This window comes from Cygnus atratus, chromosome 10, assembly GCF_013377495.2.
Source record: "Cygnus atratus isolate AKBS03 ecotype Queensland, Australia chromosome 10, CAtr_DNAZoo_HiC_assembly, whole genome shotgun sequence".
NCBI lineage: Eukaryota > Metazoa > Chordata > Aves > Anseriformes > Anatidae > Cygnus > Cygnus atratus.
Genome location: NC_066371.1, coordinates 22,417,711 through 22,432,557, shown reverse-complemented (window position 1 = coordinate 22,432,557; position 14,847 = coordinate 22,417,711). Strand labels below are relative to the sequence as shown.

General features: G+C 36.7%; 1 protein-coding gene across 1 annotated transcript in view; it reads right to left on the bottom strand.

Annotated features, from left to right (window-relative positions):
• The window catches only part of APPL1 (adaptor protein, phosphotyrosine interacting with PH domain and leucine zipper 1), a 28,784-nt gene that overhangs the window by 12,863 nt on the left and 1,074 nt on the right, over positions 1 to 14,847 (bottom strand). Inside the window, exons 2-12 of the mRNA XM_035558285.2 lie at positions 11,330 to 11,428; positions 9,354 to 9,413; positions 8,086 to 8,157; positions 7,178 to 7,265; positions 5,712 to 5,753; positions 4,940 to 4,998; positions 4,319 to 4,465; positions 2,870 to 2,952; positions 2,608 to 2,766; positions 1,094 to 1,282; positions 720 to 762 (exon numbers count right to left, since the gene is read on the bottom strand). Coding sequence (XP_035414178.1) covers positions 720 to 762; positions 1,094 to 1,282; positions 2,608 to 2,766; positions 2,870 to 2,952; positions 4,319 to 4,465; positions 4,940 to 4,998; positions 5,712 to 5,753; positions 7,178 to 7,265; positions 8,086 to 8,157; positions 9,354 to 9,413; positions 11,330 to 11,428 — 1,041 coding nt within the window. The remainder of the gene's footprint in view (positions 1 to 719; positions 763 to 1,093; positions 1,283 to 2,607; positions 2,767 to 2,869; positions 2,953 to 4,318; positions 4,466 to 4,939; positions 4,999 to 5,711; positions 5,754 to 7,177; positions 7,266 to 8,085; positions 8,158 to 9,353; positions 9,414 to 11,329; positions 11,429 to 14,847) is intronic.

Here is a 14,847-nt window from a genome sequence, read left to right as displayed (position 1 = left end):
CCTTCTGAGGGTATATGTTTCAGAGTTAGGCTATACAACTTCAAGAGAACAAACGGACCAGGGCCAACCTGACATAGCCCAGTTAAAAACCTTAGAAATAGCATCAAAGGCTTACATCAATGTACCATTAACGATCTCAGAGGAATGTGAATCAAGGCTGAAAGTACCGTATTTTCTGTATTTCCTTATTCTGTATTCACAAGCAGTCTTGAAAGCAGCTCAAAAGCAAATCATGCCCCATTTCTTGATTCAACTATCGTTCATTAAGTATGTTTCCCTAATCATGCATTGGGAGCCACAAAACATTTTTCCCTCACTTTTCAGCTGCCTGTATCATTACCTGTGCCCTAACCTAAGATCTCCTTTATTTTTCATTCCTGACAAGCAGGTACAATGAAAGAAGCTTAGAAAAGCACAAAAGGGGAGACGCACCATTTGCCAAGCTTCCATTACTAATATCTGTTTTGCTGTGGGCTTTTTTCATTATTATTCCACAATACTGAAAACAAATTGGCAACAATCAGAACAGGATTTTTTTTTCTTCTAGTATTTAAACACAGTAGTATTTTGTCAGACTTCCTGAAACTTATTATGGATAGCAAGTTCACTGTTTATTACCTAAAACATACAAAACGTGCACTCCAATTATTCTTACTAATGTATTTCCTTCTGTGCCACAGAAAATCACAGGACTCCATGCAAACCTCCAGTAAGCTTACCTCTTCATAATCTTTTTTACTCTCTGCCTGTAAGATTGAAGACCTGAAAGAGAATAAAAAGAAAGTTTTGTCTACTTAAAATGCCTCAGTTCCATTTAGACAGGAAACCCCATTTTCATGTTCATACATTACACAACGAATTAATAAAGTCTGAAGATTCTGCGTACATGCTGAGCACAGTCAACATTTAATGGGTAAAAAGCCTTATGTTTTCAATTCAAGTGAAAATGAAAAAAAATCTGTGCCCATGTAATAAGCATTCACATAATGTAGTCAAACCTTTTTATGTATTTTCTACCACATTCACACAGCTATAGCAATTGTGAGTACACTATTACTTAGCAGATAGATAACAGTAACGTAAGAATACTTACTTTTTACCATCAAAAGATGTTATCTGAAAACAGTAACGTCTGTCTTCGCAGTCCACAGCCATTACTGAGCAATTGTCTATATCCATGACAAGTCCTCCAGCTACATCACCTCTTGCTTGGCTCATCAAATTTCCACCTTGAGTGAAGTAAAACTGTCTCTCCCAAATGGAAGATACCAGCCCTGTCTTACTAAAACACAAAAAGAAATCCTTACTTAGTAGGTTAGGAGTTCAGCTGAGCTGTATAAATTAGAAAATAAAATAAAATGAAAATTTCATGAGCAAGCCATCTGGGCACTTAAGAGAAAAGATTCCTCATGTTTTAGGTTAACTTTACAGCTAAATTATTCTCTTTCCATCAGTTGCTTTTTTTATTCTGTATCCACTGCTGGGCAAAGTATACATAAATATTTGCTTTCTTAGATTATATGAAACTTAGCTCAGAATAAAAAGTCAGATTCTTTAGTTTTCATTATCAGGTTTTACAGTGTTGCTTAATGAAATATTCATATTCAACTGATATGCATTATCAACATAATTTCTAAAACCTCTGAACTCTACGCTGCCTTACATTGTTAAAAAGACTAAGTCTTGGAGAACTTTGTGTTAAGCACTAGAAAAGACATGTAATGTAAGATACAAAATACTTGGAAAATTGAGGTATCATTCAGTAAGATTCCCAAAATTTTGCTTAGAGAATGCTTTTTTTTCTTTTTTCTTTTTTTTTTTTCTTTTTTATTTTCTTCTAGAAGCAAGCAAAGGAACCTGAAACAAAAAGTGGTTTAGCCTTCCTTTTTGGTCAGATACTCCTTTCTTCAATATTAATTGCTGCAATTGTTCTGCTGCAGAAATCCATGCCCCATTCAGTGAGTATTTTACTCTATCTGTTGTTGCAAAATTAACCTGACTTTTGAAAAAATCTTCTTGTTTGAAGTTTACTATATAAATTATGGAAACAATCTTAGTGTTACAACCTATTTTTAACAACTCTAAAATTCAGCTGCTTAACTTCAATAACTAAAGTTATTGAACAGCACCTTCCAGTGGACAACATGAAATTTCACCTCATGAAGTTGTGAAGGATGCTCAAAGTATATTTAGGCTAACAGAGTGTTTTGCCCTGTGTATCTCAAGCTTGTATTTTATTAGTAACTTGAATCCTAAAGCTTTACTGGATACTTACACAACAATACTGACAGCTGCAATCTTGTTGGCTTCCAATTACAATCCAGTAAAATTACATTCTCATGAATTTTAACTTTTCTTTTTGATGTGAAAGTTCAGGCAAAATAAGACTAAAATCGTGTGCTTTGCCCCTGAATGACACTGTCAGTGTAACATAGAAATTAATACTAAACAAGTAAAGGATTCCAAAGAAAGGATAGCTCCAATGTGACTTACTAAACTGAGTACCCAAAGATAAACATAACTAATTTCAAAACAATATAATCATACATTTCTAGGTCTCCTTTCCCAAAATTAAGTATTTTCTAAGTTTTAAGAAACTAGTCTTACTTTCTTGCGTTGAGATAGCCAGCTTTCTGTGTTAGATTTCTGTGAACGGGAAATTTCGTAGTATCAGGATCAGGCAAATACAGTGGATCACTAGCTACTTCCAAGTCCTCTATAGTTTGTTGCATGTTTTCTATTTCATACTCCATTTCCCTGCGAACACTAAAGTAAGTAATATGTTACTAACAAAGATAATATGTTAACAAGTGGAAACAGAACAATAATTGTATTGATAACAGTTCAAAATTTAACAAAAACAACTTACTTCTGTACGCTTGTGCCAATATTTGTCAAAAATTCTTCTAACTGCTCAGTAAGATTTTCTGAACCCATTTTAAAAAAACTTATCTTAAAAAAAAAAAGGAAAGGAGAATTTAGTCATGAATAAAACTAAATAAACAGTTAACAAATGAAACCATATAAGCTTAAATCTTCTCAGAGAAATCTGGTTTTGTCCTGCGTTCCCACCTAAGTCTCAACAAAAGGAACAGAATACATGTTTTTGTCTGCAAGTGAAGGTTGATGTTGGCACTGCAGAGGAATCTGATTTTGTTGAGAGGATGCACACAAAGCCACCTGGATGAAATACAGAAATATGTCAATGTAGAAACTTGCCAGGGTGCCACCCTCTAACTGTGGACCCTTCCTAGGGGAACTGGCAACATGCATCTTTCAACAATTTATTCCATATTGATCCATATTGGAACTGCCACATCTATATTGGATTTATCCATATGAAATCTTGGAACAGGGAACCATTGGAGGTGGCCTTGCCACTCCCATTCTCAGATTAAACAAAACCAGCACCCGAGCAACAGGTTGCACTATCGACTTTATTACATAAAACATTTAGAACTTAGTTCTTATGTGCAAGCTCCAAAATTTGCAAGAGAGACAAGAGTTCTTCTTGGACTTGGAAAGCTATCAGACACTTTGTAAGAGTTAATTCCTACAATCTGGCAGTGACAGATGCTGGAAAGTTTGCTTTTTTTCCTCCTCTTTTACAAAAGGTACTGCCAACATACTTCTGAAAATACAGCTGAAGTCTCTCCAAAGAACTTACTCCATAGCTAATTTTCTATTTCACTCATCCTGAAATAAACCCATCATGAGTTCACTTGTATTAAATAAATCCAAGCCAGAATGACTTTAAGCATTCCAGTTCTTTCACACCCTTGATTAGAAACGGTAGTGATGTGGTTTTGGTGATTATCTTGTTTCAGAATAGCTGCCACAGGAAAGAGAGCTTAACTGGCTCCATGCTACTTTCTGAGAAGAAAATGGAGAAGAAACGGTCTTCCACGGAGACCTACATGCATCAAAGTTTTAATCAGCTATTCCTGTTAGTGATCCTGAGAGAGAAAAAAAAATAGTACCAGCAACTAAGATTTAGGCACTACATTAAATTTAGCCACCTAGGTTTTGGATTAGAACTACGTCTTTATATTTGCCACCAAGACTTCCCCCAAAAGATTCTCCAACAGGAGTGAGAGCACGTCATGATGAGATTCAAAAAACCTCATATATTGAGCAGAAAAAGAATAGGGCTAATAATGATATTCACGGCAACAGACATGACAAGATAGAGGGATGAGGATGGAGTTTGCTTCCCTGGATTGCAAAAGAGGTCTTGCAGTGAATTTCAGTAGATCAACCCCTATTAAGTACTTTTACATCTTCTTTAAGACTTACAGCTTACAGAATCTGAAATTACCTGAGCTTGCATGTATCCTAGCAAGGGTTCTAGCATAGCAATTTTCTTTTTGTACTGAAGAGTATTTAACGCACAGAAATAATGCATCATAGTTTGATGCTGTTTTTTCCTTGAAGTATATACATCTTCTGTAACTTCAGCCTTGATCTAAAGAGATACAGATGGGAGAGGGGGAAAAAAAAAAGGTTTAAGCTTCGGCATTCATCACATGCCTTGTCAATAGCTTTATAACCAGCACACAAAAAACACCACAGTACCGTTCTACCCTCTATCATCAGCATTTGCATCTTTTGCGCTACAACTCCATTGCTCTAATTTACAGATGCATGAAAAACAAACACAGTATTCTTTTCTCCCCAGAAAGAGTAGTTCTTTCTTTACAAAATAACAAATATAGTATCACAACTTTCATCTTCTAGCTTTTTCAGTGTTACAAGACAGGCGTGCATTCAGGAAAGCTGTTCTTGTGTTCTTAAACAAACTGTCTGGAGTGATAGAATGTCAACTGTCAAACTTCAAGTGCAATCTGCTGTACATTATCTTCCATCATAAGTACATATATTAGACAAATTATTTCTCATCTCTAAAAAATACTTATATGAAGCATTTTGTTTTACGAACCTTTTCATTTTCCCTTCTTTTTGACAACCGACTGTATCGGGTAATGGCAGCATCATGGTCTAAGCAATGGAGAGAGAATTTACGGTCATTTTGATAAACTAATCACTTATGAAATAGAGCATAAAAGCTTTTATATCACTTTGTCTTGTAATACAAGTCAAATGTAAAGTTCTGCCGTATTAAAACCTTTAAGAATTGCTCTTGCCTCTTCATATTTACTACGTGGCCACACATACTTTTGTTAAAGAAAAATTCTAACCAGATGCAAATATGCCCAAACTGTTACAAATTTCCCTAAGCATCCAATATTCTTCAAAGACAGAACCTGACACAGAACAGTCAACTCTCCATGAAAATCTTTATCTAAACATTTTTGCTTCTAAAAATTCTGAAGCTACCCAGATTAAAAGAAGGATATAGTAGAGCAAAAGTAAAAACAAGGAAGAAAACTATTAAATTCATTTTAGGGAGGTAAGATATGTTAAAATCAATCTATTTTAAATCCTGACTTTAAAAAGTGAGCTAACACCTTACTCTTTAAATTGATTTTTGTTGCATAATCCTGAACTATTTAATAACAATATATACATTTAAAGTATTGTAAGAAATAATGTCTATTTGCCTTAACACTTTGGTATATAGAGCAGAGATTTACAAGTGATCCAAGGACACTGGGTGCCTATACAAATATCTTCGCTAATTTTCTGAGTAAGTTATCTACGATAACGCTGTCTTATTTTAATACCTGTAACACTGAGTATTTTACACTTACCATTGCTTGCAATTTGAAAAACTTCTTTTAGAGTTAATATCTCTACAAAACAAAATATCACAGTTCAATTAAGTTATTATAAACATACCATTTATATACATAAAGATTTCTCAGGCAATTTTACATTACTGAGTAGTTGTAGCTGATAGCCTGTACCACACTGAGCTATCAGCACAGGCATTATGCGGCCAGGGAAGTCTGCTCCTACTTAGGGCCCTAGTATTGTTTATGCGGGCATCTGACTTGCCAAAAATGACACTATATTCTAACAAGGTAAGGAGAAACTTCTTTTCCAAATACTTTGACAAAGATCATTAGTCCAAATGTATCACCTGCAGTTCTGGTCAGACCTCTGGTATTTGCTGGATAAGTGGAAGCACAAAAGAAAGGGAAGGAAAAGGAAAGGCCCAAACAAGGCCCAAACATACTGTGATTCCTCCCACACGTGTGATTCCTCCTACCTAAAATAAGCGATGCCCCAGATGTTTTTTGTGTCGCTTAGTCAGGAAACAGAAATCAGTACTATACTTAGCACTACTTGCTCTGATTGTGATCATGTTTTTGTGTCACATCACAACATAAGCAAGGAAAGAGCTATATTCAACTTCATGGTAAAGCAAAGACAAAGGAAAAAAAACATGGAAAAGCTTTACAGAAAGTGTCTATGAAGCACATAAAGAAGTATTGTATCATTAAACACTATGTTAGCTGGTATTTTTAAAAAAATGCCAGTGGGAAAATTTCATTTGCAATTATTGCCTCAGGGATGCTTCTTCAGAAGATACTAACAGACCTTCCCAAGCTCTGAGCAGTAATATTAGCCTTAAGAAGTTCATCATTAGGGTTTTAAGTTATTTTGTTTTTAACTTCAGCTTATATCTGAAACCTCTTTGCCACACAAGTCTATTCAATTTAGCACCTTCAGTAAAATCTATCATACTCAGGTCTATTATTTTAGATCAACCAGATTAAGATACATCTGTTACAAAAATAAGCAGTTGAAAGCATCTTATGCTTGCACATAAGATGACACCTTTGTAACCAGCAGGGCTGAAGAACTACCTTACTCAACCTTAATAATAAAATACGTATCATAACTTTGGCACTTTGCTTTTGGAATTCAGTCCAGACATTATATTGATGCCACGGTATTGCTATATACGCAAATATTTCCTGAACATATCTGAAAATTATTCTTTCCTAATGTTTACAGAAACTGCAAAATTTTTATCTTGAATAGATAAAAGCTTCTATAACATTAGTATTTTTGTGGTAACGGCAGTACTGTTTAACTACTGTAATACTGTGATGAGTAGAAACAATTTACAAGAAAAAAGAAAGGGAGATGCGTTCTGAGGATATGCAACTTATTTTTCAGCTCTATTAAGTGAAATAAGCTACAAAGATGGAATGCTGTAATTTCGTTATTGCTGCCATTGATAAAAGCGTTGTTTGTTTGACAATACCTTTTAGATCTCTTTCTTTAAACTGAGTAATAGGAAACATCATTGCATCTGCAAGTTGAGTTGAAAGTACTGCATGGCAAGAGCTGAGCTGTAAAAGACAAAAGAAAGAAGGAAATTTTAGGAAAATAGTGCTAAGACTAAAGAAAAATAAGAAAACAAGATAGGTTTCACTCAGGGATGACAAGTACAACTTGAATGTAATTTTGCAAATACATTTTCCCAGCACTTGTTTTCTAGGTTCCTGATCTCATCACCAGCTTTTTATAGAAGACCTTCAGCATTTAGTATTTGTCCCTACCTGCCCCCACTATATTCCAAATTACTGGATCATGTCAGAATACCTTCTGAAGACTAGTCAATTTATTTCTACAGTTCTCCTCCAACTACATCACAGCCTGTCTTTCTCACGTTACAGAGGAAGAACAAATGTTTCCTTTCTTCCAAAGTGCAGTGTTTAAACTGGGGAGAGGGATCATGAGAAAAATCCCAATTCAGACCTTAATGATGCTAAGTTGTCTTTCAAAAGAGTCAGTCACTTAGTCTCTGTCCCTAATACAGACAGCAAGTGGCTCCTCTGTCAGTCAGGCATCTGAAATGAGGGAATGCAAATACCCTCTTGAAATGCAGTTTCTAATGGTCATTTTGTAATGTCTTTTGGCTGCATCTACAGTAAGTTAAACTACATTCGTTCTCAACAATGCATCCTCATGTTTAAATTTACATAACCTGAAGATACAGAATCAATTCAGCAAACTATGCTGCAGTATAAAAATTAAGCGTTATCTTATTGACAAGTGAAGGGCTTTTCTGTACCTCCTATCTTAAAGAAGACTAGAGTGATTAAGCAAGTCAAAGCGCATACATAAAAAAACATTAGCATAGTAAATTAAATAAACACAAGTACTTGCCTCATCAATCACTTTTGAAAATTGCTGTAAAGTGGAAGTCATAACTTCATCATCTCCCCCTAGAGGAAAATGCTACAAAAAAAAAAAACATGCTGGTTGCAGTGTTTTCTGCCATTCACATAACCGTAATAATTATGTCTATTGTACTAGGTATTTCATTATTTTAAAATATTATACGGTTGAAATACATCGCAGGACTATTTTGTGAAGCTTTTTTTTTTTTTTTTTTAACTGTCTTGTGATAAGGGAATACTTCAGAAGTTAATTAAAAAATAGTTCTCTTTTTTTTGAATCTATTTTCCAAATTAACATTCAGGGAATGATGCAAACCTGATGTCTACGACTTATGTCATAGGGGTGATTTATTGTCAGTAGGAGTGTTCCCCAGGCTCAGTTCTAGGGCCAGTCCTGTCCAACATTGTTATCAATGCTTTTTATCAGCACCAAGGTGCTGGTAAAAGGACTGGAAGGCCTGTCCTGCAAGGAGAGTCTGAGGACACTTGGGTTGCATACTCTGGAGACAACAAGGCTCCGAGGTGGCCTCTTGGCTCTCTGCAGTTTCCTGAGGAGGGGAAGCAGAGAGGGAGGTGCTGGTCTCTGCTTCTTGGGAACCAATGGCAGGGGAACAGCACAAAGCTGCGTCACAGGGAAGGTTCAGACTGGATATTAGGAAAAATATTTTAGCATGAGGGTGGTCAGACACTGGATCAGGGTTCCTAAAGAGGTGGATGCCTAAAGAGATTCCTAAAGAGGTGGATGCCCCAAGCCTGTCAGTGTTCAAGAGGCGTTTGGATAATGCCCTCATTAACACACTTTAACATTTGGTCAGCCCTGAAATGATAAGGCAGTTGAACTTGATGATCTTTATAGATCCCTTCTAACTGAACTATTCTATTCTAATACAACACTACTCTGAGCAACCCCCAAAACATTGATCCAAAAGTAAAATCTTCTATAACTTACTAATATTCATCATGGTAAGAGGAACTTACTTAATTCTGGAAAATAGTAACAATAAGAGTAGTTCGTCTCCAACAGACTATTTATGCACACCATTTTTCTACACAGAATGGAAGGCATCTGTATTTTTGTTAGAAGAACTAGTATGAACATGGTGGATCAAATCTTTGCCAAAAGAATCAACCTAACTGTAACATTTCATTTCATCTGGATCAAACCTAAATACATTCTGTATTGTGCTCTGGGAGATAGAAAACTACAAAAACATAGTCCCGACCATGCAAAGACAACAGTGATTTACACTACACCTGTTTCTCATATTCCTTCAGAAGCTTTGAAGTCAGATGAGTTGCTGCACTTAATTCATTCTAATTCAGAAAGGAAAAAAAAAGAAAGCTTGTTACTTATTGATTTAAATTAATATATATATTTTTAAATCACATATTTGAAAAGGATACTACTACAGACACGGAACTTGAAAGAAGGAATCCTGATTGAAGATTTTCAGAAAACCTAAGAATCCTGCCCTTCCATTTCTTTAACATTACTAAGAGTTACAAGTAATCAGTATTAACAAATACCATATTCCCAGCTTGCACTATGCACAGTGACATCTGTATTTTTGGTGCTATGCAGTACGTATTTGCTTTTGTTTCAAATTAGCTGTCCTAGTTACTGTAAATTAAGAATTTGTTATCTGTGAAGGAAAGAAAAGATTAGAATGGACCTCGGTACTACCTGGCTACAAATGGCTTTGACTCGTACACATGCAGAGGACCTAATTAGCAGGTTCATGGTATGGAAGAGCTTCATCTTTCACAATGCAGATAAACAGGACAAAGTACAGAAATTAAAAGCAAATTGAAAGGCAGTAAAATAAAATTACATAGCAGGAAACCTACAATAAATACACTAGTCATGAAAGTAAAAACAACAGGAAAATAAAAATAGGAAAAGCAAGACTAACAAATTAGTAAAAAAGTTAAACAGTCCAAGTATACACCAATTAAAAATACAACCATAAACGTAATTGTTCAGAAAAACAAACAAAATAAATTCTGCCTTTGGTGTAAATAGGTGATAAGTAAAAAAGTATGAATATGTTGTGGGTAAAAAAGAATGTCCCGCTTGGCACACACTATTATGCACTGTAAGACCACAATGGAGAGCATTTTAGAAACGCCTGGGAAATACAGTAAAATAAGTAGAAGATGAGAAAATGGGAAAAAACTGGGAGTGGCTGACACGCCAGAAGGTTGTGCTGCCATTCAGCGAGACCTGGACAGGCTGGAGAGATGGGCAGGAAGAAACCAAATGAGGTTTAATAAGAGCAAGTGTAGGGTCCTGCACCTGGGAAGGAACAACCAGACGTACAGGCTGGGGGACGACCTGCTGGAGAGGAGCTCTGAGGAGAAGGACCTGGGGGTCCTGGTGGACAACAAGTTGGCCATGAGCCAGCAGTGTGCCCTGGTGGCCAAGAGGGCCAATGGGATCCTGGCATGCATTAAAAGGAGTGTGGCCAGCAGGTCAAGGGAGGTGATCCTCCCCCTCTACTCTGCCCTGGTCAGGCTTCACCTGGAGTACTGTGTCCAGTTCTGGGCTCCCCAGTACAAAAAAGACAGGGATCTCCTGGAAAGAGTCCAGCGGAGGGCCTGGAGCATCTTCCCTATGAGGAAAGACTGAGAGACCTGGGTCTGTTCAGCCTGGAGAAAAGAAGAATGAGAGGGGATCTCATCAATGTTTATAAATACCTGAGGTTTGGGAGACAGAGGGATTTGGCCAACCTCTTTTCAGTGGTTTGTGGGGACAGGACAAGGAGTAATGGCCACAAGATGGAGCACAGGAAGTTCTGCACCAACATGCGAAGAACTTCTTCATGGTGAGGGTGACAGAGCACTGGAACAGGCTGCCCAGGGAGGTTGTGGAGTCTCCTTCTCTGGAGATATTCAAGGCCCATCTGGACGCCTATCTGGGCAACCTGCTCTAAGGAACCTGTTTTGGCACGGGGGTTGGACTCGATCTCTTGAGGTCCCTTCCAACCCCTACAATTCTGTGATTCTGTGAAAATCTTTTTACTTGTCATAAGAAGTTCTATTGCAAAAGAAATTTCAGGTGACAGTCAGAATTTAGTTCTCACTATCCCCTAGCTTAGGGAAAAACAATCATTTAATTTCATTTCCACATAGTTTTAAAAAATATATATATCACTTATTTTAAAAAAAGCAAGAGACATGAAATGTCATTCAAAAACTGTATGTGCATTCAGGAATTTCCGTAACACTACCTGTGCATCATATACTCTGTGCATCGCTTGAAATAACTGATTGATGTAATTGGAAATTGCAGCAGCATCTTCTTCAAATACTCCCAGCAGAGAACGGGTCTGCAGAAACATTAACATGGCAAATTAGCAAAGAAGTATTTAAATGTAACAGAATTCCAAAGTTAAGTAGCTTTGTTTCAGGTTTCATTACTGAAAAAATTATAAAGCCCCAAACATTGTTTACAAGAATGCTACATGTTACATATCAGTTTTTAAAAAAAGGTATCTTAAAAAGATATCCAAACTCCATCTCATCAGTACCATCAGCCTCTCTCCAGGTTAAAACAATTACATTTTCAGAAAGGACCAACAGGAATGGATAAGTATAAAAACATTGGAACTGTGGGCAACTACTGGACCCACTATGGTACACTCCTAAGGAAAATGGTAAAGCTGACTGAACAGCATGCCAGGTACACACATTTCTTCTGCAAGGAGGAGAGCCATGGCTTTCTGGTGCTATCCATCCTGCACAAAGTCAGCTGCTGGCTGTGCTTGGACATACAATTCACCTCTGCAATAAGAGTCAATTCCATGGGCAAAAGGCTGAGAAACTGAAAACAACGAAAGCAAACCAACCAAACAAGAAAACAGCTCATAGGATCTACATCTTCTTGAGATTTATGTTTCCTCCCCCTCACCACTCCACATTGAAAATATCTGCCCATTTTGTCCAGTTCCCCCAGCTTGTCAGTCAGCCTGTGCCTTAGCTGGGGGCACCCACAAGGCTGATGACTGCACATCCTGTTGATCCCTTCCCCAGTGGCACAGGCAGCACAATCTCTTTATCACTGTCCACCTATTAGACTTCAAAACACTGACCACCAACCTTTAAGTCTAACTGGTCAGCAGGTTTTTGCAGGCAGCTGCAGCCTGTACCTGCCCATTTTGGCCAGAAGGAGTTACTAGAGACCATATGAAACCCTCGGTTAGGTCAAGGCATGCACTGCCCTCCCAGGTGATGAAATGACTGACTAGATGAGAAGGCAATCAGGCTGCTCAGGAATAATTCATGCTTAAGTTTAAATTAGATGCTTACTCAGTGCTTTTGCATCCTTTTTGCACTTGGAAGCACTATTACTCCTCACCAGGAGAGCATCGAATAGCTTGCTCTGCCAAGACAAAACGCCAAAAGTGGAAGAGCAGAGAACGCACCTATAGCTCTGTAGAAGCTGTATTTGCTTTTCCTAAGAAAAAGCTACATAATACTACGCTAAAATATTGGTTGGGATGCTTGTATATAGAAACAGGAATATCACTTGCAGAAAACACAAAATAAACCCTTTAACTCTGGTAATGTCTTAGCAAGAAGACTCTGCTTCATTTTTAGGTTCATACTAAAATTAATGTCCTGACAGAAAATGAAGAAAATTGTGAGTATATAACTGATTTTTTTCCTCACAAATTATAATTTTTAAACACTTGAAATTGTAAATTCTCTTTCTTAGTCTTCCTTAGACTCATTAACTTCCTTTAAAGAGGAAGGGATGGAACATACGGGACCTGGGGAAAGAATGAAAGACTGGCGCAGGACATCAGGAAAACCTCTGATGAGATTAGCGAAAAGCACTGGATCACACTGCACATGAAACAGGGTGTTTTTATTATTAGAAGTTCTTTCTAACTTAAATACTTGTCTTGAAATGACTTAGAATGCACTCCATCTTCCCTTGAAGCAAGGAGGTCTCTTTCAACTACTTTTCTTAATTTCTGCTTTTAATGATAACCGAGCTATGCACACTAAACATGTATAAAGTATGTTATTTGAGCATGAAAGTCCAGATGAGTGATTGTCTCACAAATATGATCATACCATATAATGCCCACAGGATACCTAAGGGGAAAAAAAAAGCAAACAGCATCGCCAACACAGTAAATCGCTTTAATGATGCTTTTGGTTTATAAAACAACTAGAAAAAAAAGTGTCAGGGGTGGGTGGAGGAGGAAGAGGTGGAGAACTCAAATGTTGCAGGTGTGGCAACATGTTGTGTCATCCTAATGACACAAACGTGACTCTTCCATTAAAGGGAACAGACATGAAAGAACGCAAAAGGAAAAAATTACATAGTACCATAACCACTGAATTACATACTCATGACCTTTAAACCTGAACATAAACAAATCTGACCTTGCAATTTGAAAGGGTTATCAGGTTGAGTGTCTGGATTATGTTTACTCTTTAATACAGAACACTGCAGAACATTGTAAAAATATCACTTGTTGATGTACAGACTTCAAACTGACAATGTTACCACATTGATGGAAAGAAAATAATCTGAAACTGAAAACACTGACAGATACTGCTTAAAAAAAACAAGGAGGAATTGTTTGCTCATGTTTCTAGTAAAAAAAAAAATGGAATTCGGCATGTTCTTTAAGATGCTTTCATCCCATATATATGAGCAGATATACTAGAAACTACCCCTAATAAACAGCACTAAGAAACCACCTAGTCAGAAGTCAGTGAATTGTTAAACAATTTATGTCATTATACATATTGTATTTTAAGTGATAGGAGATACAGCCTGTACTGTGAAGTCTCTTGGCCTTTTTATTGCGCAATGGCTTGGAAATGCAAGTAAGAGAGCAGAAATTCTCTCTAAATAAATATATACATACACTGAGTATGTGTATAATATATGCACTAAGTTCATGTTAAAATTGTGCTGCATTGCTTGTCAGAAGACAATGTAAAATGTCATTTGGCTTATGACTAGAACCGGTGTGGCTAGTTTTTTGTCCTGCAACAACAAGAAATCAATGGTTTTTTGCCATTTTAGAAGTCTTTCTTGCCCTTAGATGCAGAATAAGTTTGATTTGAAGCTTATATAACTGAAGCCAGCATTTCAAACCAGTCTAAAGGTGCAAAATCCTAGTCCACAGATCAGCACTGAAAAACTATCTAGATTGATTGATTTAATATTACAACAAAGCAGTATGAACACATAAATCAGAAAGCCATGGTAACTCTTAAAGAGAGCAAGGTTTCGTCTTTCTTCAAGCAACGTTTGTTGTCATTTTCATTGCACTGATTACAAGATAAAAGAAACAAACTGATGTAATAGAAAACTATGAGCCACAGTTACATTCTTCTAAGGGGTGATTACCAGAATTCACCTGAAATATCAGGTTGACTGGAAGACAGAAAATTTTGTAGCTCAAATAGGAGAAGATACAGGCAAATCTAATAGCTTAGGTATATTAGTAAGTAAAGATTGTCTAATTAGGCTTTGCTAATCTGTATTCCTTACAAACAGCTTCAAATGAAAGATTGTAGAATTGACGATTATGTTCTAATATGCAGCTTTAGCCTGAGCTTCCGAAATGACATTTCAGTCTTCAGTACTTGAAAAAAAACTCGACATCTCATTTGTCAGGCATCCTAAGTTTATTTTACATTAGACATTTCCTACAAATATGAATAGTTCTGATTTCCATATACTGAGAACAGGCCTTCAACGGACAACTATGTTAAATTA